Source organism: Amblyomma maculatum, chromosome 11 (genome assembly GCF_055883805.1).
Source record: "Amblyomma maculatum isolate TAMU_Amacu chromosome 11, ASM5588380v1, whole genome shotgun sequence".
Lineage (NCBI taxonomy): Eukaryota > Metazoa > Arthropoda > Arachnida > Ixodida > Ixodidae > Amblyomma > Amblyomma maculatum.
Window position 1 is genome coordinate 31,454,751 of NC_139354.1, and position 26,636 is coordinate 31,481,386.

At 42.4% G+C, this 26,636-nt stretch overlaps 1 protein-coding gene across 2 annotated transcripts in view; it reads left to right on the plus strand.

The window, feature by feature from the left end:
* Nucleotides 1-1,662: 1,662 nt before the first annotated feature.
* The window catches only part of LOC146173376 (venom metalloproteinase antarease-like TserMP_B), a 40,533-nt gene continuing 15,559 nt past the window's right edge, over nt 1,663-26,636 (plus strand). Inside the window, exons 1-14 of one of the 2 annotated variants that reach the window (XM_084584297.1) lie at nt 1,663-1,800; nt 2,013-2,182; nt 2,580-2,672; nt 2,856-2,979; nt 8,001-8,054; nt 8,798-8,949; nt 9,654-9,725; nt 11,297-11,421; nt 11,559-11,608; nt 12,422-12,530; nt 14,037-14,168; nt 14,929-15,076; nt 17,027-17,137; nt 19,409-19,517. In XM_084584297.1, coding sequence (XP_084440423.1) covers nt 1,752-1,800; nt 2,013-2,182; nt 2,580-2,672; nt 2,856-2,979; nt 8,001-8,054; nt 8,798-8,949; nt 9,654-9,725; nt 11,297-11,421; nt 11,559-11,608; nt 12,422-12,530; nt 14,037-14,168; nt 14,929-15,076; nt 17,027-17,137; nt 19,409-19,456 — 1,437 coding nt within the window. In that variant the 5' untranslated portion in view covers nt 1,663-1,751 and the 3' untranslated portion in view covers nt 19,457-19,517. Of the gene's footprint in view, nt 1,801-2,012; nt 2,183-2,579; nt 2,673-2,855; nt 2,980-8,000; nt 8,055-8,797; nt 8,950-9,653; nt 9,726-11,296; nt 11,422-11,558; nt 11,609-12,421; nt 12,531-14,036; nt 14,169-14,928; nt 15,077-17,026; nt 17,138-19,408; nt 19,518-26,636 lie in introns of those variants that run through there. The other variant, XM_084584298.1, reaches the window with a different exon arrangement.

Below are 26,636 nucleotides of genomic sequence, written 5' to 3' on the forward strand. Positions count from 1 at the left end.
CGCAGTTCAAAGGTCCCGAAATTTCAACCACTCGAGAGCCTTTAACGTGACATGACATCGCACAGTTCAGGGGTGTCTTGTTTTAATCCTGCATCGAAAAGCTGCCTTCGCGGCCAGGATCTAACCCGCTTCCATCGGTGTAACAGTAGAGCGTCCTATCCAGAAGGCCATTAGGGCCGGCAAAGTCGGGAATTAACTGCCAGTAGAATATTCCCCGCCAGAAAATACAAGCTCTCTTCGAAGCTATGTTTCTCGCTCAGTCAAATTAGAATTAATTACGGTACACTATTTAGCTATTTGATATTTGCCAGACCTTTCTGTCTGTGTTGTTCGTGTGTTATTTCTCGCCTCATTATTTTAGTTACCGAAATGTCTTGTTTTTTGTTTTCAAACGGATACCTGGTGATTTGGTTGTCCTACGTCAATGTGTGAATTTTGTTAGGTTTAGGTGTGGACATCTTATTAAAATTCACATTTACACGTAACTTAAGCGATCGCCTTTCTTGCTTCCTATTTGATCGCATACTACTCATGTAGACTGGTTAGTGGGATTTAACGTCCCAAAGTGACTCAGGCTATGAGAGACGCCGTAGTAGAGGACTCCGAAAATTTCGACCACCTAGGATTCTTTAACCTGCACTGACATTGCACAGCACACGGGCGCCTTGCTTTTCGCCTCCAACGAAAAGCGGCCGCCGAGGCCGGGAGTCGATCCCACGTGCTTGGGAATAGTGGGTGATACTCGTGTGAACTATTGGTGCTAATGTTTTGCACAAACTTGCGTTCCATATGAAAAGAAAGTTTTGTTTTGGCTTTGGTGTGAATGACCTAATCACTCACTATGTGAACGTCAGGTATGCGTGGTATGTCTTCCGCGATTTTTTTTTTAAGGTAATGGTGCTTTTACGAACGAAAATACGCTATGATTTCCCGAAAATTATTTGAGAAAAGATGAGGTGCCCTCGGGTTTTCGCGAAGTGTTTAAGGAGAAAGTAATTTTTTTTGCCGAGACGAGAAATGTTCGTAAAAGCCAAAAGCTGGCATAAACACATTTGAGTGAATTCAGTCTCTCGAAGCTTCTTCGGTAACGAGAAGCTAGCGAAAAGTGCTGGCGAAAGACTAGAAGGACGGCTTTACGTCAGCGAACGGGGATATAAACAACTATTAACGCAGGCGTTCTGGGATGCGGTTTGCGAAAAAAAGAAAAAAAGAAACAGCTTTTACGCATGCAAGAAACACGTACTATGCCACCATGACGGCAACTGTCAAAGCTCTGACACATTTCTTGACCCGCGAATTAAAGTTCTTAGCTGGATGTCCAGTAAAAAAAAAAAATGTTAAGTATAAGTAGTGTAAAGTCATTTTTAATAATGTGGCCACGATATCATGCGGTTTGCCGGAAAATAGGGTATTGTCTTGTCGTTCACCGGTCAGTGAGCCAGTTGACTGACGAATGCCGTCTCATTCGCCCGGACATTTCACACATCGAGTTGAAGAGCATCGCGATCATCTCAGAGGAGCGCATGGCCGCTCGTGTCTTGAGAAGACCTGCAAACAAGCACGAGAATAACGTCAATCGGTGACCCCTGCTTGTGGGTGAACTTTCATCCGCCTTGACGTAGAATTTTGCACGTGCAAACGAAAGAGGATTGTTACTACTTTCGCAGCCTATATATCGTAGAGAGCAATGAGCGCATAAGTAAAGCGCCATCACGGCTTTAGCCTCAGTGACTAGTGTGGACAAGCACATAATGCTTCTAGCTGCCTTATTCGTGTGCTTCGGACTCTGCTGCTGTGCAGGTAAGTGTATATCATGCATTAATGATCACGTATTCGCAAGACTTCATCCTCTTTTTGATATTACACTGCTTCTTGGAATGAGGATGCCGAAAAACTTCCCTTAGGGGTAATAATTAAATATCTAAACTTAACCTTTAATCTGGTTTTACGAAAAGCATCTCTATGTTGAACGTGTTACTGACTTCCGTTTTATTTGTCCTCAATTTATGCAGCAGAGAAAGAACTTGCAGTGTACCCGAAAATTGTGCAAGAAAGAACAACCACAGAGAGTCTGGTACTTCGGCTGACGGATGAGATTACTTTGAATCTCCAAAAGAGCACTGTGCTGGCCGACAAGCTTCTTATTGTTACAAGCAGTGAGGACGGGAATCAAGTGGAGACAGTAAGTGGGCAAATGATTTTTTGCTAGAAATATCTAAATTTGGACTACTTGGTATAATACCGTGATGCATATTTATTTAGTTTTGGCAGTTTCTCTATGGCCATAATCTTCCCATTCAGTTTCGAACAGTGCCATGGTTGGCCTATCCCGTTCTCTTTCATTTTGAACTGTTTTTGCACATAACATTGTCTATTCACGAATCTTTAAAATTCATCATGATTTTTTTTTTCATGCCAGTTTCAAGCATGACACTTGAGTCATTGTCCTCCCAAAAGCAGTAACATTCCTGCAGAATATTGTCTTTCACAAAGCGATAACTGGCTCAAAATATCTCACATTGGTTTCCACATTTCTCTGGGTACTATACACCGAAATAATAAATCGTGCACATTCGCAGGTCGACACGTCTGCCATTGAAGAAAATTTGTACCATGATACGCATCATCGATCTTCTCTCATGGTGCAGCAAAGGGATGGAGCTGTGCAAGTCGTAAGCTTTGTTTTAAATTCATCCATGTTTTCATCAAACCCCAATATGTTTCAATCTAAACCAGAAAATGCAGAAATATCAGTAATTAAATATCGTACAAAATTCCTGAAGAAGTGATTCAGCATGTCACCAGCGACAATTTCATATTCGAAGTTGGGACAAATCTCGTTAATACATTTTCAGGAAGGCGTTATCAACAGCAAGCTCAGGATCAAGCCACTGCCCCAGGCCGAACGTTCGTTGAATGGCCAAATTCTTCACAGCATATACGAAGTTCAAGAGATCAACGACGACATCGTACGAATGGGTAAGCAGCCCTACTGAAAAACTAAACGTTCTGCGAAGCAATAACCTCATAAAATTTCATGTAATCGCATAGACTCTCATACGGTGCACATCATTATCATAACATCTCGTACATTATTTATGATAATCTACAAGAAACTATGAGACCTTATGCAATTATATGCGACCTGTGTGTGATTTCTTATGTGAATTGAGTGAGATTGTGTGAGAAAATGTGAGGTTATGATCTCATACAATTCTTTCAGTAGGGAGATTTCAAATGCTTCGTAATCCCACATTCTGCACTGCCAATGAAGAGCTTAAAGTCTCAAACGAGCGATAAAATCCAGCATACCCGCACCGGAAATAGTACAAACTAAAGACGCGCAGAAGCGGTCAAGCTGAAGCCCGGCTTTTGTACGCATATTATTGATTATGAAAAATAGGGTCCCCTAAAATGACACTCGAGTCTTCTCAACTTGCCTTTTTTTTTTTGTAGGAGGTAATAAAGGGTCTAAAGTATCAATACGTTTCGGCCCTTCTTTAAACGTGCAGCTTCCACATGGTTTAAAACAGTTCGTTCAATAATAAAACTTTCTAAAAAAAAAACAACGCAGAGCTCTTATACTAAGTATAATTTTTTTACCCTATAGAATACAAGAGTAAAGATGGAAGGAGAGCAAAGTAGAATGCTACGTGCGATTACTTATTGTGGCAACTGTTGATTCTAAAGGCAACTAAACCTTCTCTTTGTTGCTAATTAAAGATCAAATCTGCTTTCAATCTCTGGACATGCTCGTGCTTGCGCAGCAGCCAAATACACATTTATTGACGAAATAATTAGATCGTTTTTGTACATGAGTCAGTGTTCGCTATTTTGAAGTGACTAGTGGTACAACTTTTTTGTCCGGAATGGGCGCACACGAGAGTGTGACGCACATGCATTTCACTTCCGAAACCGGTCTGCCATAACAACTACTTGTTTTGTCCCTTCTAACCTGTAGAATACCTAATCTCATGGAAAGCAGTGGCTTTTAACAGAACGGGGTAGTATTAATATATGAAGCAGCTTCAATACTTGTTCGTGTGCTAATTTAGACCACTTCAGATGTTTGACAAAGTCCAAATTCTTCTATCAAAGTGCCTTTTTTGGATCTACTGAAATAAAGGTGCCACCAAAGAATATCTTGTTGGCGGATTTATGCTCACAAAGTTATTTAACAGTCCAATAGCATCGCAGTGCATGCGGATCCATTATAGTATGTCAAATTTGTGGGGGACACTTAAGGCAGGATGCTAGGACAAAGGGTCAACTATTATCTGTACGAATTTTGATAAATTTTTGAGGGATTTCTTATCTTCCCTTTGTTAGACTACCTTCAATAATTAATTACTCTAGAATAAACAGGAAAAAGATGTAACAGTCATATTGATCAATAAATGCGTCAGCTTAGGAAAATTATCGTTTTAAAAGCACTGAAGATACGCTTTTTGTGATTGGTTATACTTTCTGGGTGGTTCATTGTGTAGGATGAGACCAGTCGCTGGTACTTCATGTATTTTCGTTAAACCCTGTGTACTTTGAAAACTTGCTTTTTTTTTTTTGTTTTCACTATGTGACGTATAGTAGATAATTGTTTTTTCCAAAAGAAAAATTTGGGAGCTTAAAAGTACCTCATTCGTTCCCGACGAAATTTCAGCACAAAAAATATCTTAAAAGCAGATTTTTCAGAAACAGTTTGGTAATGAAACTCTTTTAAACGGTTGTGCTCTGACGAAAAGTGTAAACTTAGAAACAGCTGAAATCAATATTTTCAGAACATGATATTCCGGTTAGAGCCAAAAATAATAAACCACAGTTTCCCGCTGGGCATGTTAAGTCGTCCTTTTCAAAACGACGCTGTTCTCTGGCGACTGCTGCCAGAGGACGCTCTTTTTTCTTTTGAGTGTTAAAGTTATGCATACTCCTTTTCTGCGCTCGTGAAACGCTTCCTTTCATGGCTTGCCGGGCGTACTTATTCGTTTCGGAACCATATTCTATTTGTAGCTTGTCGAATACTTCTATATAGTCATGTTCCTGGTAGGTCGAAAATAGCGTTCGAAGGTCACGTGATGCGTTTCTGCTAATCCAAGCTTTCATTTCGGTAAAGTGCCTAGAATATATTCTAGGCATTATAGTTTCGGTTTTCCAACCAAACCGCCATTGGTGTGGACATAAGTATGCCTTTTTTTTAGCAGTCTGCTGTACTCTTGATAGCAGGCGCTCTTTAAAAAAAAAAGCACAAAAAACAAATGGTCTAAATAGAGTAGTCACTCCGCGTTCAGTATCTTTCCCGCTCTGCGGCTGCGTCTTGAAAACAGCGTTCGCATGCGCTTTCGGCGATGAATGCGCCCCCCAACGTCTCGCGAACAAAAAAAAATATATATATATATTCGTTTACCTTTTTAATTTACCGTGCAATGGTGGAAACTTTCTTTAATACATGCAGAATAGAAAATAACGAAATTTTTAAAACGAGCATTCTTGGTGAAAATTGATTTTAGCCATGCGTCCGCCTTAAGCTTCACCTTTAGGACCTATGGATTCGACTACGTTAATACCTCCCGTCTACGGCTTCCTGATTTGGTTTCTCAACATGCACTTTTCTACTCGATTAACCATTAACACCTTATTCTGCACGTCCGTCATCGTGCACATTCAATAGTATATTGTCGCAAGCGGCTACAATATGAAAGACCATGTGACTCTATAAATCCATACCAATGTACCTACATGGACTAGGTAGGGGCAGCTTGTCTGGCTCAGGAGAAAGGAGGAGGAGGAGGAGAAAACATTTATTTACGATCATATGATTTGGGAAGGGAGGTGCGTTTCGTAGTAGAGCTGAGTGGCAGACCCTATTCCGGGACGCCATTGGCCGCCGCCGCTGCCCGAGCTCTCTGGACCAGGACACGCTGGGCCTCCAGGTCCGAGCAGGACAGAGCCGCCTCCCAGCCCTCCCTAGTTGGCTGTTTTATTGCATTTAGCTTTGTATTTTGCTGGCAGGCCCACACCATGTGGTATAAGTCAGCATACTGCCCGCAGAGTTTGCACCTACCCGTGAATGTCGGGTCCATGTGTTTTAGTAGGGCGGAATTTAGAAAACACCTGGTTTGGAGCCGTTTAAGGTAGCACTCCTCAGATCTGTCGAGACCTTTGGCGGGTCCCGGGAGTGCTCTGCTTCAGAGGCGTAAATAATTTGTATCCGCATAAGTTATGAGCGGGATTAGTATGGTTGCCTCGGTAGAACCGTAGGATTGAGCAGAACCCCGGGGGAGGAACGCTCGGGCAGCCGCGTGAGAGGTCTCGTTCCCCTCCACCCCCGGGTGACCGGGCACCCCTATAACCTGTTTTTTACTAGTAGCCGAATTCTAATTTTTCGTATGTGCCAATAATATTCTGCGGGCGAGTGGCGCTATCCTAGCCCGAATGTAATTTCGGCAGGCCTGTTGCGAGTCCGACATTATGTAGGCTGCGTCGCAGTGGGTGGCGGCCAGTGCAATCACCATTGCCTCCAACATTAGCGCGTCGTTAGGTTTTACTGAGAGCCCGTTCACCTGCTTTCCTTCGTGCACAACAGCAATGGTGCAGATGCCATCTTCGGTGGGACCCGCTGCATCCACGTAATATGTGCCTGTCTTACTGCCATAGTTATTTTGTATAAATGTTGCCCTGGCTTCGCGCCTCCCCTGATTATACTTCCAATTCATGTTTTTGGGGAGCGGCCTAACCGTCAAAGTATTTTTCCACACTTCCGGGATGTCCACTCTGTTTTCTGTGGTGGGGAGAAGCCCTAGATTGAGTCTCGGAGGACTTGCCTGCCGGTGCTGGTCACCGACAGCCTATAGCAATTTGGCTTGTTCTGTGGACCTCAATCAGCTCCCCTATTGTGTTATGGATCCCAAGTTGGAGCAGGCACTCTGTAGACGCTCTGGCCGGGAGTCCTAGAGCCTTTTTTAGCGCCGCCCGATTCATCGAGTCGAGCGTGCCACGGTCGCTCTTCCTCAGCTTGAGTTAGAAGGGCCCCGGGCTTAATACCCATCTTCAAGGAGCTACACGAGCTGGTAGCTTCCGTTAATTTGTCTATGTAATATAATATAGGTAAGTAGTACAACCCACCAACCCATCAGTGCTGACCGTTTCATCCGCCAACTACTACCTCCTTAAGATACTCTCGTGAATTTTAGCTCAACGCGGGCCTGATTTTCGGCACAATGGGACTTTAATTATTGTGGTGTTAAAAGTAACGCAGCTTGCTCCTAATTTAGGGGTGTAATTGTTTGTGTCCTCTAAAAGGTTGGAAAAGACATCATGGGGCACCCTCCTTTTTGGTTACACTTTTTGTGCTACATTACTCGAATTCCTGTGCCTATAATATTTAATTATTTATGCTACCATTATCCCCCTTGGTAGCGAAACTTTACGTTTTGAAGGCAGCAAAAACTTCCTAAAACCATTTTGGGATTGCTGAAAAAATCATTTTTCTTTCTTTTGTGCATTTCTAGTGATCGCGACAACGCACTTTTTGAGTTACGCACTTTGGTTAGGCGGTTTGAAGAACTTTCAGCTCGCCCCTAAATGCAACTCGTATAAGTAACAGCGGCCTTAAGAAAATGAGAAATCTTCCACATTTTGTAGTGAGACAGCTGCCGCACTGTAACGAACGGGGTGGTAGGTCGAACCGGTACACAAGGTTCCTGTGCTTGGAGTGCAATAAAGTTCTTGAATACTTCTATGCTATTATTTCTGAGAATTCTTGAAGCACAGCAGGAGAGCCACTTACAGAATTAAACAGCGGGTAAACAATAGATTAGCCCTAGCACACTAACCAATATTTATCGATGTTGTTGTTGTGCCCTTAGGTAAAGACATAGTTTACCAATGTGCCTCATTTCTTTAACCATGCCCAAGCGATCTTGCTTGATGGGATATTATCGCAATGGCGTATCAAAGTAAACTACTGGTTACAGCTGCCACGTGTACGTTTTTTTTTTTTTTTACAGAGCCAAGATTAAAAAGCTCCTACTGGGGAGACTATGACGATTACGATTATTGGCGTAAGTGTTGTGCACATTTAAAGTAATTGCACTAATTGGCATCAGTTTGCATCACGCTGCTGGTGCTATGTCTGATGAATGATTGTGTACTCTTCGTCATATATGGCTTTGCTTCTGCTCAAATCCTTTTTGTTAGTTGTTTAGCCGCTTTATATTCTTTCACGTTTGCTCCTACACCTGGCAGGACCTCTCATTACGCGTGTACAGAATTCTTCTCTTTAATACGCCGATTGAGGTCCTTTTACGAAACTCATAACAAAACCTGTACTACATTCTTTGTTTGAGTCCCGTGTCATTTGTCCATTCTGTGTTACAAAAACAGCATGTCACAGATCACAATGCTCCAAACCTTTACACGTAACACTTACCGAGAAACTACTGCAGCTGCACAGCTTGTTTATGTGTCTTGATGCGTCGACTAGATTGAGTCGAACGTCTATAAACCTTTCAATTCGGGACAAGCAGGAGTTAGGTTTCGAGGTTAGGCAAATTTCGACTACGTACACGCACGCTTCCTGGAATCAAAAAGTGTTCTTTTTTTCTGACTTGAAAATCACGCCTTTACAAAACTTTTTCTTGTTGCCGTGACCCTAAATGCCATCGGCGAACAACTGAAAAAGTTTCCATGTTTAATTTATGTACACCTTCTTTTCTATAAAGCGTTGATAAAATTAAAATCATACATCAGCATAGCAATTTTTCAAGTGGCGAAAACTGAAAAACCTGTTTTAAATGTTTTTCAGCCAACTTTGCCCCGACGACCACCACACGAAAACCCCGAACAAACATTGACACTTTCGTGGTGGAGATCCATATTGTCTCCGACAAGGAGCACCATAAGCACTTCGCAACGAATGAGGAGTTGATTGCGTACTTGGCGGTCATGACTAACGCCGTGAGCATGTTTGCTTATTCTGCGTTCTAATCCCCCCCCCCCCCCCCCCCCTTACCCAAAGCAGAGACTAAACGCCTAGTTCTAGCTCCTTAATTTGGAACAAATTATGGCTATGTTACTATCTTACCCTTTTATTTTCTGGGCACATGAAAGACAGAGGTAGAACCTAGTTCTTGCGTTACTGCGACATAAAAAAAAAAAAAAAAAAACAAGAACTACTATCCTGCAGTACAGCGCTAGTGCAGTTGTTTAATGTCATTTCAGCAGTCTTACTATACCACCGCTATGCTGACGTTTAGGAATTAATCTCTGAATTCGGCTAATTGAAACTAATTCATAAGAAGCAAAGTTAAAAGGCTTCTCGAAGTGAAGCCGGCAGAGAGTGCAGCTTACTGCTGTGCGGTATCATCACACTGATTACTGCGATTCGCTATTTCGAGTGAGTTTACATAAAGTTTAATTTTCTTATAAATGCAGTTAAACCGGACTCGCAGCGCTTCAACCGAGTTCATTTCTATTCATGACATACTTCATAACTTAAGATCAGTCAAACAAAATTAAGTGCCTTTTTTTTTTCACCTCTATTCTTCCCCAAACCTCAATCGGCTCTATTCGCTCTGAGCAAGATCTTATTAACGTTGGCGCCTTAAGATATCGTATCCCTTTATTCGGGAAAAAAATATTTAAATTTTCGTCTATTTCAGGTAAATTTAAGATACCTGGACATGACGCGGCCTAAAATTACCTTCAAACTTGTTGGAATAACACGGAACACGGTAAGTCGCTCCGACTGACACCAGAGAACGAACTGATAAGTGATTTGAGAATTTATTAACGCGAGTGGTTTACTTTTGCGACAGCCAAGGATCATGAAAAAACCTTCCACTATTTTAGCCTGTAAAATGATCGAAACATTTCTCCTGATATTGGTCCATTCCTTGTACTACCGCGATAGAGCGTGTTGACTATGTCAATGAAAAAATTGTCTGCCATAATATCCGTGGGTAGCATCACTCTATAGAAAGTAACGAGTGCATTATATAGACTCTAACTGCGCCACCGTGCGCCACGTCTCACAATGAGACCTCGGGGAGCTGCTATGCTGCTCGAAGATTCCTCTTCGGTTATATTCTCTCTTGTGACTAAAGAAATCTTCCTGGCTCTTGCATGTGTCTGAGGAAAGACCCACCAGTTCGAGTTCCACTCTGTAAACAGATTCCGTGGCAAAACAAAATGAACAAATGATGCGCAGAACGTTGCTTTATCTTACACACATCCTTAGTTTTAAATCTACTGGACCTCCATGAAATGCAAAGTACAAGGCAGGGATGAGTACTTTTTGTTTTTATATCCAATGCGCCATTGAGAGGCAAGGAAGGTTAACGGAGGGTCATCCCCATAGCATATATGCCACTTTCTGTTGAAGAATAAAAAAGTTTTTTTTTTCTTCCCAGAGAAAGGTTTTTTTTTTTTTTTTTGACACATTGGCTTGTTTCGAGGTTGCAAGGCCAGTGCGAAAACAAAAAACCGTTTTTCAAAGTTATCATAAGCATCATTCTTCCACGCTTCTTCTTAGGAGCTGTTTGGCGACAGTCTGGGCTCAAAGGCAACAGATGGTGAAATGATCTGTTCCCCCGTCAGCCAGAACGCACCATGAGCACATCGTCTCATGTAAAGTGAGCCCAGGAAATATGTTCAGGACGTTTGATTTCTGTGCGGTTTAATGCTCCGTTGTTTACGACGCTGAAAAGCACATATATTTATTCACATCGCATTTTAAGATCTGAAAATTTCAATACTTAAAGCCCATTAATAAGCATTCCCCCCCGTTACTAAAGACCATACCTTCTCTAGGTTTCGGTACTCAAATTTCGATTGAGACCACTGTGTACTGCTTCACAATGATCGCCTACTCATAAACCATTGGGAGTTTGATGTCTGATGTTTTGCTGTTGCCTTTTAGCTATTCCACGTCTCATTTACGGCCATAGTCTCAACTCAGGACAGAGTATTCCTAGCGTCAAAAAGAATATTTTCCCCGCATGTAAACCATTTATCATTTAACATGAGCAATAAACAAGATTCTGTATCAGTACTCATTGTCAATATTCTGTGTGTCCTATTTCAGTTCTGCATCAATGTGGCTGAAGTCTTTAATGCCGTGCTCATTTACCACTTTTTGATTGGTGCTAAGGTCATACTGCTGTAACGTTATTTCTAGATTTGTAATACGTTTCTTTATTTACCCATTATAATGGAGAGCCCCGGAATATAATTATTGCATCTTCAATTATATTCGCCCTTACGTAATGCAAATATACTGGTTAACTGTTTTGCTTTCCTCCAGGACGACGCTTTTGCTCACGTAATTCACAATACTCTTGAAGCTGTTAGGACTCTTGAAGGTCTTGTAAAATACTACCAACAAGGAAAAATTCCAGGCAATCCCGATGCCATCTACCTAATCACAAAGTAAGTGCCAAGGCCGCTCGTTTACTCTGCATCGCGACACAGTTGGCAATTTCTATGCCACATCGCTGTTTACGCAATCCTCATATACCTGCTCTTTTTAGGAAGTAATTCCATTTTCTTGATTTCATTTGTTGCAGCCGGGACTTGTCGAGCATAGAGAATGGAGTGCTTGAAAAAGGCGTCGCAGGTAAGACACACCTGATCACCCAATACGCGCAATACCTTTCAAGTAGCTGTGGCGCAGATTCAAAACTTCCGCACTGCACAACCTTCACACACGCATACAAAATACTGATGTGCTGCATTTATTACATGAGAGAGCAGCAACTTACACCTATAAATATAAAGTCTGGGCGTGGAGCTAAACCATTACTGTCCTGCCCAGCTGGCTTCCTTAAGAATGCCACGATGCGCATGTAATGGTGAAACGTTTGCGGAGCTGGTGCCATAGCGGCCACTTCTGCGAACATTCCTCGCCCTGGGAAGAACACTTGTCGCCACTTTCACCACCATTCTTGCATTATCAGCATAGCAATGTAGACCTGTGGGTCCGGTCAATAGTTGTATTCTAAAATGGCATTGCATGTGACTGATATAAAGTTCGGGAACAACATTGCAGGCACTATACCTTAAAAGTGGCAGGGACGTTTTTGAGCGGAAATTTGGGTAGACGCTTTCATGCACAGGAAAGGTAAATTTGTTCAAAATCTTAAGTGAGCTAAAACGTGTGCTAGATGCTATCGATGGAAGTAGATTTAGCTCAATCAGGTAATCCGTCTGAAACAACTTACCGCAATCGATCACGCTGGAATGATTTGATAAAACTAGATGGAATCAAAATGAACTCAACTATACAAAAATGAATCGGTTTCAACACGGCAACTACAACGCATAAACTGGGGAGCATGCCGGCGCCATCGTACAAGTCATGCCGTTGAAGGCTATATGTCCGCTTATTTCGTCTAATGAATCTGAATATACCAACTATTTTTTCTTCCAGGTCTTGCGTTTCTTGGCAGACTGTGCACTAAGCAGGGAGCGGCAGAGGGAGAAGATATCGCTGGCTCGTACAAAGGAGTCTATCCGATGGCTCATGAACTGGCACACATGTAAGGATTGCTTTGCATATATCTATGCCTGTAAACTTCGCAATCTTTGTTGTTTTGTGAATATGGAGCACCTCATTCTATTGGCACGGCAGTCAAGCTAGATAGCCTGTTGCCTTTGATATTCGAGTGCTCAAGGTCACACGTCCTGAGGTTTCATTCAGCTCTATTGAGAACTTTATCTCTAAGGGAAGAATTTTCAAATATTCTGAAAAGCTCTTCTTCGCTGCTGTAGTTGCGGCAGAGAAATATCCGGTTACATAGCAGCAGAAGCCGTTCTTCTCTAAAGGGTGACTGCTTCTCGAAGTTTTGTCACGTGGTCATTTCAGAACGAGTTAGCCGAAAGCATGTTTGGAGCGCCCTATCCGTTGCTTTGTTGAAGCCTTTTTTCCTTGCACAATCGTGCGGTCGTCTTAATATTCTGTATAAGTCGCGTTTAAAGTCCCGAAGCTATTCAGACTACGAGGGATGGCATAACAGACTACGGATGGCATAATAGAGAGCTCCAGTAATATTCCGACTACCTCAGGATATTTAGCGTGCAGTAACATCGTACAGCACGCGTGTAGCCTTCGCATTTTGCCTCCATAAAAATATGGCCGCTACGGTTGGGTTTGAAGCCGAGAAGCCCGGCTCAGTAGCGAAGCTCATTAAACATGAAGCCACCGCAGTAGGTAAGGTTGTCCTAGAAATACCCTGATCATCATTTAATGGAAGGCTGGCGAATGCATGCGAAAGAAGACTGCTCTCCCAAGGCCGAGCGATGCAGCTCTGGGCGTCAATTCTTTTTTTTTTTGCATCAGGCCGTACTTTGGATGATATTATCACTGAGCACACTAGCATAATCTTGAAACTGTAAGAGGATCTTCTATAAATAAGATAAAGCGTGTTATGCGTGCAGAATGCGAGTGAGTTACAGTTCTAGAGCTTTTTTTGCGTTATTATTGTAGCGTTTACCTACAAGAAATTCAGGACAAATGCATGTTTTACCTTGACGTTTTTTTCTGAACGAAATATTAGTACATCGGCAATTTCACGGGGACAATCAATATTTCCTCAGATCTTGCCACAGGAGGCTCGCAATGTACTCCTAATAACGATTTTGCTATTGTCATAAAGCCGCTCTATTTGTTTTAGGTAACGGCCTTAAATACTACATACAATTAATTATGCCTGTACCTTCTAAAGCTGATTCATTTCCTTAAAAATTCCTATATAAGTATATTACAATACTCCATGTTTGGTTCAAAATTAAAATTTTCATCAACGAAAAATGGACAACGAAGATGGAAACGTGGATGGCTCCTGCAAACGCCAAGTTGCTTTGACATCATTCCCAAGAATTTCTCCAGATGTGGCTATTGGTGTTATTGTATAACTAATTAACGACTGCTCCCAAATTTCAGCTGGCTAGGGCGGTTCTCATGTGCGACGAATTTACGTTTTCACTTTGTATTTTGGAAGATATTAGTCCCCACACACGACAACTAATGGCACCTCCTCATGCAGCCTCGGAGCGGAGCACGACAATACCCCGAAGTGTCCGTGGTCTGCCGGGTACCTGATGAGCTACGTCGACGGAGGAACCAACAAGTATCGGCTTTCACCTTGCAGCGAGCAACAGATTAGGACCACCGTCCAGTAAGTCCGTTTAAGGTTACCGTCGAAATCACTCGACTCAGTTAAGAGAACAATAATATTACTGACGGCAGTATTCAAAAGTATTGCAACGTCGAAATCCAGCTAACTACAGCTGTCGCAGTAGAGCTTCAAACATTCACCAGGATATATTTGCCGCGAGCCTTTAATCATTATTGAACGCATAAAAATACAATAATCCGAATATATGTATGTATGTATATATATATATATATATATATATATATATATATATTAAAGGTTTTTACTAGGCAAAAATGTCACCTTGAAGCTCACAATACCGGAGCTCGAAAACAGGTCATATACGAAATTAATTATAAAAACTGTGGAAGGCATGATATGGTTGTATAATGTAGCAGAAGACCACATCATACCATTGCAGGGATCACGGTACCGTTTTACAGAACAGGCATATTTCGGAATCTCCTTCTAGCGTCGCTGGGAATTGGTGCTGCGTAAAACATTCTGCTGCAAGACGGGGGTAGCTGAAAAAATATACATACCAAATTACACAAAAAAAACCTATGCCAGCACCTGTGAAGCACGAAAGTATTTGTGTTGGCAGAGACAAGCAGAAAATAGTCAGAGAACACACGCTGACAGAGTATCGTGTCCTCAATGATTCCGAAGCGCAAAACCATGCTCTAAGCTGGCAGCGTTTCTTCGAGATTAAAATAACTTTTCTCATTTAAGTACATATCTAGAATCCGCCTCAACATTAGCACTTTGCTATTTGTTGCAGGTCGGTTTCTGATGCTTGTTTGCGGGAAACATCGCGAACAAACTATATGAATCAACACAAGAAACTGCCCGGCCAAAAGATAGCTGAAGCCTTTTATTGCCAAAAGATTCTCAGCAAATACGGAAGATACAAAATTACTGCTCACAAGGTAAGCTGCACAACGAGATAATTTTTTCTTTTTTGATTCATTTACACATATATTTTCGAGCCAGAAGTAGTGTAATTTTATGTACTCCCAGCGACTTTTCAGCAACAAAAACAACAAATGTAAAATATAGAGATAAAACTAGAAAAGCATTTGATTAACGGATAGATAGAGCGCTTAATGTTCCATTTTTTTACCAATAAGGTATAACCAGCAAAATATAGTCTGTAGAAAGAACAGAGAGCACCTAGAAGAGAAATGAACATAGTGAAGAGATCAGGGATGTACGGTGAATCGAAGAGGCGAGAAAATTTGCAGACATACTTTGACCGATGATGACACTAAATAGAAGAAAACTGTCAATCATCAGCGCTGTCTTGGAGTGGACTTTACTGCGTAATGATAACCAAAATTTGAATCGCCTGCAGTTAAACGGCCCACTCGTGTAGAGAACAACCCTGGTCGCAGATGAAGCCGGAAGGTAATCATGGTTGCATGTTCTAACCTGTAATAGTCATAACGTAAATCACCATTTATTATTAGAAATGTTAGAATTTCAGTGCGCTGCTGTGTACATTCAGAGATGTTTACTGACACTACCCTGGTGGACACACATGTATCAAAAAGATTGATTTCGGAGTCTAGTTAAGGTAGATGCTCTGCGATGGGTGGGCGCCTCGGTCACACATATTGAGCCCTAGAGAGCAGCGCAACAATGCTCACTTAGCTAGAGTCACTAGATAAGTTTTCATCTACTACCGCGTTCCTGTTCTGGCGCTTCTGGGCTTTGAAGAAACATTATTGCCGCTATCCAGTGCTGCCAAAACCACAGACAGTTTAATTTGTCAGGTACCTTATGTAGATTGGTGGGGTCACGTATCATCTACACATCTTTTTAGTGTCTGCGCTGATGTAGGGATTGATAGTCAGCGGGATACAAAAATTATGAAGCTTCGCGTTTATGCTGAGCACACGTTCATGTTATTTTCATACCGAGCTGCTTTACTACGCAGAAGTAAAATTTATAGCGTGTAATAGTCACGTTCCTAGGGAATCTGCATAAGGAATCACAGATGCGAATATAAAGGTGCAAACGTCAGTCAGGGGCAGCTATAAAGCTATGAAATCCTGTTGCGGCGAGAGGAGGGTCACTGTGCCCTACAAACACATTCCGTGACTTCACACTCAGCCTTGACACACTTCTTAATCACTCGTTAGGGCATGTGTGCGTAACACATCCTCAAGCACTTCCGAACGCCTTTTGCAAGCTTCGAGCAGATCTTGGGCAGGGGTTATACCTAGTTGTAAGGTGTGCGGCGCTACAATTATATACCTTCAAGCCTCAGGTCAGCCTCAAACTCTCAACCTAACTGTTCGCCACTATGTATTATATGACATCTCGTTTTTTGTCTCCTGGTCAAATGCCTTCGTTTGCTCGCTGTTAGGTGTATGAATGCAAAAACTATCGTCGGTAGGCTAGTCGCACTTTCAAGGAGATATGACTCTTTCAACTTCGAGGCTGACATTCAAGTGCTGGCGGCACAGAAATCTCAACCCATATTCGCCTCTGAATAATCATGGACCAAACTTAAACTGCAGATTTTCATTAATTTCTAGTAAAATATGAATTGGGTACATGTTTACTAGTGTAGGCTTTCTGAGTTGCTGCTGATAACGCGTTGCATAGAAGGTACCCTAGCAAAAACGTTTATGATCTTATAAAAACATAAGCTCCGCGGTCTGAAACAATTTGTAGGAAATGCTTCCCTTCGCGCTTCAATGCTTCAAATCCTGCAGATCATTCAACAAACTTAGGAAGAGCTGATAGTGTAAATATGAAGCATACTTCGCTTAATTTTTCAGTTTTATTTCTCCTCAAGCCAGATAAGCTCAGAGAAAGGTGCGCTCTATCAAAATGATGTGCTCAGAAAATTGATTTTTTTTTTATTTCAGCCACAACATTTAGCCAAAAAATGTAAAATGAACTGCTGCTTCCAAATAGGCTACCGAATATGGTGCCAAGAAGTTGACATACTAGAGGGTATGATATGCGGCCAACAAAAGGTAACTAACAGCATTTTTTTTTAAGTGCTTAATTGTCGTCCTAGCAGAACTGCATGGTTTTCAAATAATATGTGTGAACATTTTGTCGGAAAGAAAAAAATCACTATCACAGTTCCCAATACACAAAATAATAAATTTCTTTCACTCATTTTCGACTTCGTTGAAAATAGGTGCAATGTACGGGCACGCCTAATAATTTTCCAAACATTGGTAGCCTTGAATCGCTACTCAAAGGTTTTGAGGACTTTGAGATTGCCCAAACATTGTGCAGCGAACTTTTGTTTGCTGAAAGCTGAAGTTTTGGAAGAAAATTAGGCTATTTTTTGCTCTAAACTTCTAGCTAATCAGGGTATACAATTGGCCGGTCTGGTCATTATGTAAGTTTAAGGGTCATATTTTGCAAAAGGATGTGCACGTGCACAATTTCTAGCGATCAGAAGAAAAGAATAGCAGTAGCTGAATGTGCTGTCATCAAAAATTTACATCAATTTATAGACAGTTGCATTGAGAATAGCTAAACCATGATACGTTATTTGGGCTGAGTAAACTGAAGCGTTTCGATTGTACCTTCCATGGCGCCATACTCAATGCACAGAAGTCTAAACAAACTCCGCCTGTACTTCCCACCCAGAGAACGTTAAATAGACGCTCATGCAATAGCCTTCAAGGTATCCTGTTCTCGTTTCATTCGACGCTGATGGTACATTGAGTATCGCAAGCGAGATGCAATCTATATACTAACTAAGTTTTAGTGTCATACGCCTAGTAATTACGAGTCATTCTTGCTCTTACAGGTTCCTTCAAAAAGGGTCTGACATTTGTTCACTTCATTAAGGGTTTCAGACCATAGGCTTCACCGAGTATTTGTTCGCCTGAATTTCGGGGAAGGAAAGGGGGCGGGTGTTGATGCAGAGTAGACGACTACATGCGTAACTTGTTTGCTGTAATCATTACTGCAGGAAAGAGAATTTGTCACGAATTAGGGGGTGGACTGTGCACCGCAGAGAAGACTTATTTAGTAAAAGTTATCACGAAATGAACCTTTTTAAACAATACGTAGACGAACGGCCATTTATTTTCCGTAATCCTGCAGATTTTCTGCTTTTGAGAGAGAATGCAGCTTCAATTAGGCAGACGTCAGAGCGAAAATTCATTCGCACACCGTGCATCACAAATTTTTAGCAGGCCTTGCTTTCTTAAAATATGTTATATAGTAATATACACAATTAATGCAATTCATACGGCTCTGTATACGTTTCCACTAAAGTTTACCAGCCGTTATCAACTGCGGTGCTCAGGTGAAGCCACTAGATCAGCTATTTCTGATTTTGAATAGTATTTCCACTAGAGTCTGGGTGGAGATATAGGTAGAGACCTTCGTAGAATGGGGGGGGGGGGGGGGGGGGGGCATGCAATTAGGCGTTCGTAGTAGGGAGAAGCAACATCCGAGACCGGAGGATGTGTTGAATATGTAGGCTAGCATGAGGACACCAACGCCTAGTATTTTTATTCTAATGTTGAGTAAAGTGTGTAATGCGATAATCATCGGAAACGCGAGGATGATAAGGGCGACAAAGCCAATAACTGTGGGCGGCAGATGTGCACCACGATCGATCTGCGAAAAAATGAGTTATGCTTTACTGGAGCTTTTCTAAAAGAAACATATAGTCAGAAAAATTCCAGACATCGCTAATCTTGAGTAAACAAAAACATATGTTGTTATCGCAACATCGGCTAGTTGCCTGAGGGTTCGTTTTACCCTTCCTTGTATTATCTTGTCACTAATGTATCTATATGCCTGTTTTGGATGTAAAACGGATTCAGGCAACAGATAGTGAGGGGGACAGAGAAACTTTAGAACAGAATAAAAATCAAATGAAAAGTACTGAACATTGCGGAGATGCTATTACTACCACTCTTATTGCAAAACAGGCTACAAATGGAGCGAGAACAGATATTTGGTGAAATATGTATGAGTATGTAAATTACTTCTGTGTCCCAGCAATGAAGCGCATCGTCTTATTTTCGCAAAGATACCAACTCAGATAATCTGAAATGTAGAATAATTCAGTTAACAGATTTTGTTGAAAAAGCCAATGCATAGTTAGAGAGAAATTTCATAAAATACAAATGTTGGGCTATGGGCTTTCGGAATTTCTAATAAAAGCATGGGTTAAGAAACGAATGGGCAAGTCTATTTTTTTTGTCATGTCGTGCAGTGATGAAACATAATCATATGCGCTGCTAAGTAAGTTTTTCTTCCTCTTTCAGACATGCAGACGAGGAGTTTGTGGGATTCACAAGTGGACAGCAAAGTAGCGCTATGGTGTCCTTTTATAGTCGTTATAATAAAATGAAAACCATGATTTTATCTCACTTGAATCAATGCTGTTGAATTCTTGTGGTGCTTCCGGAGTTTCAGGGTTTAGGCGCCTTGGTGTTTAAATAGCTTGCTGCTTATTCGTAACCTATATCGTCGTTAAGCGGCTGTTGGGAGCTACTGGGATTTGACAAGCATGATTAAGGTGACGACAAATGACCCTACGTTTCCGTATGCTTGACATCCTGTTTTCAAACGGAAGTATGTGTCTTTTCGGACCCCTTCTGGTGAACAACGCCAGTTTCGCTTCCAAGGAAATGCATTTTCGCTTTAGAAGAGTGCACCAAAGATTTTATTCCATCATTGCTTTTAACGGCCACATTGTAAACTGCCGTTGTCCGTGACAGTTCTGTCCTCTAGAGCTACAGCACATCCATAGGTGCCCTAGTGATGCTCAAATGTCTCTCGAAAATCTCGTATGTTGAATATCTTCAAATATCGTTATGTGAAGCAGTACTACCGGCGAACGATTTTTTTTACATTACTACCTATAATAGCGACAATGCAGCAGTAGAAGGTTGTTTGTTCCGAAGAGTTTCGCGATTGTGGCATGGTTCATAGAATCGCCGCCGTTGCGCGGTACACAGCCATTCAAACAAAAATCTTGGTGGTGACACCAGATGGCGCCGCTTGTACTTTAGGGTTCCGAAAGTTCGGCGTTTTTACCCAATCAGCGCGTGTGCACTGGCTGCTCAAAATTTTATGCTAAGCTAATAATGCGCACGTGTTTGAACGACGATTTTCGTTTTAGATTTCTCGCTCAACTGTCGACTGTTACTAAGATGCTGTGACCTCTCATGACGGCGTCAGCACCGCGATAAAACAGGTATGAATTATGTGTATTGCTTCAATTACCGCCTGCTGTTACTCGCTGTCCTGCGCGACACAACTAACACATGCTTGAGTAACGTTCAGCGAAGACCCTATTTTGTATATGACATCAGAACAGGGGCCAGCAAGAATGCATTCCTGCAGTGGAATAACGTATAGGCGTGGCATGGATCACACCGCCATTGCTCATCTGATGTAGTAACTGCAGATGAGAACCACGAAAGGGTAATAACTGGGAGAAAACCATTGGGATATAGCGCGTTTGGCAAGCACACGCAGATTATGAGTGGCAGAAGGGGTTCTACTTAGGTTGAGGACAACGCAGAGAGCCATGGAACGAAAAATGACAGCTGCAACGTGAAGAGATAGGAAGGGCGCACACGTGGGTCAGAGAAATAAATCGAGTAAATGGCGTTCTCGTAAAAATCAAGAACAAATGGGCATGGGTAGAACATTGCGAATTAAGGATAACCAATAGTCGTTAAGGGTAAGTAATTAAATTCCAAAGGAAGGAATGCGTAGCAGAGGGTGGCAGAACGTTAGGTGGGCGGATAAAGTTAAGGACGTTGTGGGAGTCAAGTACATACAGCTATCACCAGATAGGGTTAACGAGGACAATGGGGGAGGCATTGGGCCTGTAGTAGGTATAATGCGCCTACTGATGATAAAAGCTTGATCTCTACTCTTCGTAATGCAGCTCCCAGGATCGTGCAGCGCCACTAATTTGACTTTGAGCCGGAAGACGCCACTGTGAAAGACTTCGGTAACATCAACCTCTTCCCACTGAAACTTCCAAGTTCATTCACTTGCGTGTTTCGCCTTGTTCCGAGAGGCGCTGTAGTGCAGGCCTCTGGAAGATTTGACCACCTGGGGTTCTAGAGCCGAAACATTTGCATACAATATTGGTATGTCATCGGAGAGATTAACTCAATAACTCCATGGAATTGTTCGTGAATAAATCCCGACCGACGCCTTGTAGTTACATATAAAGGTGTCCGTTTATATAACAGTGTGGTTGAGGAAGTGCTTTAAATGTTCAGCGAGTAGACATCTTCTACATTAGAGAACAAGTATCCCTGACTGGGTGGAAAATTTAACAAAAAAAATGCTGCGACTTAAGCCCGGCCATATGCCGGCTTAAGATATCCTTGGTTACACTGTGTTGCAAAGACAGGTTCAGACAGATAACCTAGTTTACAGAGAGGAAGCTTGATTAAGCTTGGTTATACACGGTTAGCCGGGGTTTGACTCCCAAATGGCTGTGCAAATTTCAAGGAAATGCAGCAGAGACACTAGTTCCAGCGCTCGAGTTCTCTATGGCTCTCTGCGAACATCAATGACACCATAGCGGGGTCTAGTCGACACGAAGGCGTCGAGGGCATTCTGAATCGGGAGATCCCAGGAGGCGAGTCAAATGGACAGCGATGGCGGGAAAGGGACTGGAAGGATGTGTGACATTGTGTCGGGCAATACTGTATATTTGTGGAGACATGCACCGGCACAAATGAAGTGTGTGAAGAAGCAGTGGAAGATGTCAAAGAAGAAGCAAGAGCGGCTCCGCCAGCCACGCGTGCAAAGGAGAAACTGAGGGCCATACCTGAGGTCCATTTATGGCACCAGTGACCTTATCTCGACAAAGCCAGTATACCTTTAGCTTTAAAGTGTGGCATTTACAAAAAATTGGGATTTAATTAATGTTTGGTAAAAGTCTGCCTGTGCGCAACTTGAGGAATCCAAATTTGCGGCCACTGGTTAGGAAAACCAGGCCGGTTTGTTGGGCAAGAATGAATGTAGGCACCGCAATGGCAGCTTAAATGACCGCACTTTCTACGGAGGCCAGTTTAGACTGGACTCAATGCCGATTCTGCGATGTGCTGTCGGAAGCGGCAGCAGTGCGCACAGGTTTCCCTCTCGTCCTCAACAGATTCCAAGGGGTCTTTGACCTCTTCCACTGGCCCGCACGGGATCTCCACACATCCATCCCCGAAAAGAACTCTTGTAAGGCATACGAGTTTTTAAGAAAAGCAGCGTGTTCGAACTAGATTTAGGGAACACTGGACAAAGAAGCACCCTTGCCTTTCTAATAGAAATACGTTTGACAATTTTATGTGAGGTAAACATGAAATTGGGCAGCCCAAAGTTCTAGTATGAGACTCAAAAATGCCTTCTGAAGTATCAGGAGCATGTCTGGGGCATACTAAGCTTTATTACTTATTCTTGCAAGGCGGCTTGTGGCATGTTTATGTTATGGATCCTTATTTCATTTGCGAGAGCGTCAGTGAAAGAAGGGTGATTTGTGACCCCTAGACATTTGAATGAATCTACCTGTTAAATTTGGTCTGATCGATAAGTTAACAAGGTGTGTACACAACGGTGTGCTTGAACGGAGCACGAACACGTTGAATTTGTGCACATTTATACCTAAGTGTCTTCTTCAGCGAGACCTCTAAAGCATTTAGCTAGGCCTTCAATTACTTATATAGAGTGCAAGAATGTATTTTTCAGAAGTGAAAAAAGAAAGCTATATCAATGTCTTAGTGAATGGGTATATCTCGCAGCAAAATATAAACAATGGTAGCGAGAGAACCGATGTTTCTACCACGCCGCCGGTATAAACGTACTAGTCTTAAAAGAAAGTTCTATCTGCCCAGAGGAAAAGGATTTTCTTCAGAAATTTCGGAATCTATGGATGGAAGTTTTGGAAAGTGGTCTTTCCTCGCAGTCGCTGGGAGTGTGTATACCTCTTCACCCGCCACTTCTATCTGCCGCCGCTCCTTGGAGACGGGCCATGAGGGGAAGGGCAGTGACAGAGCAGTGGAGCGGGAGACGGAACCCGAAGCGGACAGAGCCGAGTGCCAGCCTAGGTAACTCCCGCGCCAGTATTGTATACTGCCTGTTGCCTACTTGCACAACCAACAAATTTTTCCCTCAATTTAGATCCCAAAAAACTGCATTCCTGTGGGCTATTCCTTAGCGTTCGTTCTCTGTGGCCACAGGTTTGGTCCGTGCCAGCTGTGGCGCACCTGGCCCCAGCCCCGCTAAGAAACTCCACAAGGTAAAATGTAGGCGTACTGCTGTAAGTTTGTTCAGAACAATTGTATGCTCTACACTGCCACAGGTGATTGCGTTAGGTAGTATAATCAAAGGCTGAAGTTTTCTTTTCTCACATTGGAAGCCGAATTCTACTTTATAAATCTAGAAACGCAGACCATACCAACGAAACAGCCGCGGCTGACACCAGTCACTATTGGGGCGAACACACAAACCTCCTCAACATACTTGAGAGACCTCGGCACCGGTCACAATATTCTTTCTTCTCTCGCATTTCCACAGCGTGGGTTGGCAGACCAGATATTAATCTTTCCCGCCAACCTCCTTGCCTTTACAAGCAATAGACGGATTTGATTTGATAGACTATTTGATAGTAATCCGTATCCTTCTTATTTTTGAACCAGTTAAGAGTCACATGATTCCCTAAGCCACGACAGAGATTGCATTTTGTTGTTATTCTTGTTAAAGCCTAGAGGTGATGCAGGTTAAATAAAAGGCCGAAACAGCATTTGTAATGCGCCGAGGGCTGCTCTTACTGTTCTCATCAGGTGTTCAGAACCTAGCATTTTCACCTGCCTCTTCTATGTACCGCTAAGCGTGAACAATGGCTTTCATGCTGTCACTCCGACCTTGTCACTTTGTTTTCCACAAAGGGCTAGAATCGTCAAAGAGCGTTAAAATATCTCTTAAAGGGTACATAGCAGAAGCCTCACAGGATGTGTCCTGCTGACAAAGAGAGAATAACGCCTGACAAACCAACTTCCTGATATTTTTATGCCCTTTCTTTAAGTATAGATAAAATATTTCGCTAGCTCCTGGACTCACTACCGTATCAAATACATTTAAAACTCAGTTAAAATATTTTTCTTTCATGTGCGTCCCCTTTGCTTTATGTATGCGGTTCGCGGTTGCAACACAGGTCGGACAGGTGAATAGAAATGGCTGCCGTAGAACCACCGAATATCGCAAACTGAAAACAGGCACGACTATAACCAAATGTCTCGAAGACAAGTGGTGCTTGCACATTATTTCCCCGTTTTTATAAATCTTAAATGCTACTTCGAAATTAGTTCAAGAAGAAATTGACGCCTGTATTGCACGAGCCGTTTAATTTAGAACTGAGAAGGACAGCTGGCAGACGTGCCGAACTTACACATAATTGTGTGCAACAATAAGCATTATCCTATTGAAAAACCAAAAGTTCTACGTGGCAATAAGCTCATAAAATTTCAACGAATCGCATAGACTCTCATACGGTTCACATCATTATCATAAAATATCGTACATAATTTATTATAATGTGCAAGAAGCTATGAGACCTTATGCAATTATATGCAACTTGTAAGTGATTTCTTATGAGAATTTAGTGAGACTGTGTGAGAAAATGTGAGGTTATTGCCTCATACAATGTTTTCAGTAGAGTAGGTGCAGAAAGATCACTCATCCCCGCCAATATTTTGACATTCATGGCGGCGTAGGGGGTAAAGGTGGTTAGCCAAGAAGCGTTTAGCTGCACCTACCGCGTGCACGCAGTGTGCTCATGTTCATTCAAGAAAAATAAGGTTATCTTGAAGAAAGCCTAAGCTTCGAGGGGAGTTTAAATATAGTTGTCGTTGTCATTCCTTCAGGAATATCAATAACGTTTCATAGAAAGCGCTTTGTCGTGTCAACCCTGAAACATGGTTGGCTCACAACAGAATGTGCTCATAACACAACGTAATTAAAACCGTGGTAAAGATGCTTAAGCTTAACAAAAGTTCTTAAATATGATTTAAAGCGTGTTCAAAAAAGGGCTGCAAAATTCATACCGGGCAATTTACGATTACACTGAGAGGATCGCGAATTGAGGCAAATCTAGGATGGAAGTTGCTTTCCACGAGCAGGAAAACGCTGAGGTTAAAGCTTTTACACTTCGACAGCAATAATAGTTCAGTTCAGTTCAGTCGTCCAGTCATGTCCGACTCTTCGTGACCCTATGGACCATATCACGCCACGCTTTCCGGTCTCTCACTATCTTCCTAACATCACATAACTTCATCTGCAGCGCCTCGAGGATGCCATCTGACCACTGCGTTTGCTGCCTTCCCCTTCTCCGGTGACCCTCAACCTTTCCCAACATCAAATCTTTCTCCAGCGACTCCTCTCTTCTCATCAGATGGCCAAAGTAGCTGAGCTTTAGAATTTGACCCTCCAATGAGCAGTCAGGGTTTATGGTCGACAATATCAACTGATTTGATCTACTGGCAGTCTAAGGAACTCTCAATGGTCTCCGCCAGCATCACAATTCAAATGCGTCAATTCGTCGGCGGTCAGCCTTCTTCACAGTGCAACTCTCGCATCCATACATTACAACTCGAAAGACCATAGCACGAGTTATACGGATCTTGGTTGGCAGTGTAATGTCTCTGCTCTTTATAGGCGGTCAAGGCTAGCCATGGCCTGTCTTGCTTCGTATTGGGTCCAGTACTACTCATGTAGGCTATTGGTGTAACTATTTTGCATTAGTTTACGTTGCTTAAGAAAACAGTTTTCTTCCGTCTTTGATGCGAATGACACAATCATCCACTATTTGAGCGCGTCAGGAAAGCATGACATGCGTTTGGCGTTTTAGTTACGGTCACTTTGATTTGGAAAGGAAAATAAGCTATGATTCCTCGAGAGTTAAGTGAGGAAAGAGGAGATGCTTTCGCGTTTTCGCGAAGCGTTCAAGAAGAACGTACATTTTTGACAAGACACAGACTGTTCGTACATGTCAAATGCTACATAAACACATTCTGTGATTTCAGCCTCACAAAGCTTCCGCGGTAACGCAACACTGGCGAAAAGTGCTACTAAACATTAGAAAGATGGTTTTACGTCAGTGAAAGGGGGCGTAAACAACGAGTAACGCAGGCCTTAAGGAATGCACTTCGCGAAAAGAACAATTTTTACGCTCCTAAACACGTACTACGTCATCATGATGGCAACTGTCCAGGCTATGAAACATTTCTCGAACGACAAATTAAACTTCTGCGGTGAGCTCTGTGTCCAGTAAAGCATACGTTATAAGGAGGGTAAAATCATCGTCATGTGATCATGATCTCGCGCGGTCTGCCGGATAATAAGGTATTGTCTTGTCGTTCACCGGTCAGCGAACCAGTCGACTGAAGAATCACCGTCTAATTCGCCGAGACATTTCACACTTCGAGACGAAGTGCATCACGATCATCCCAGTGGTGTCCATGGCCGCTCATGTCT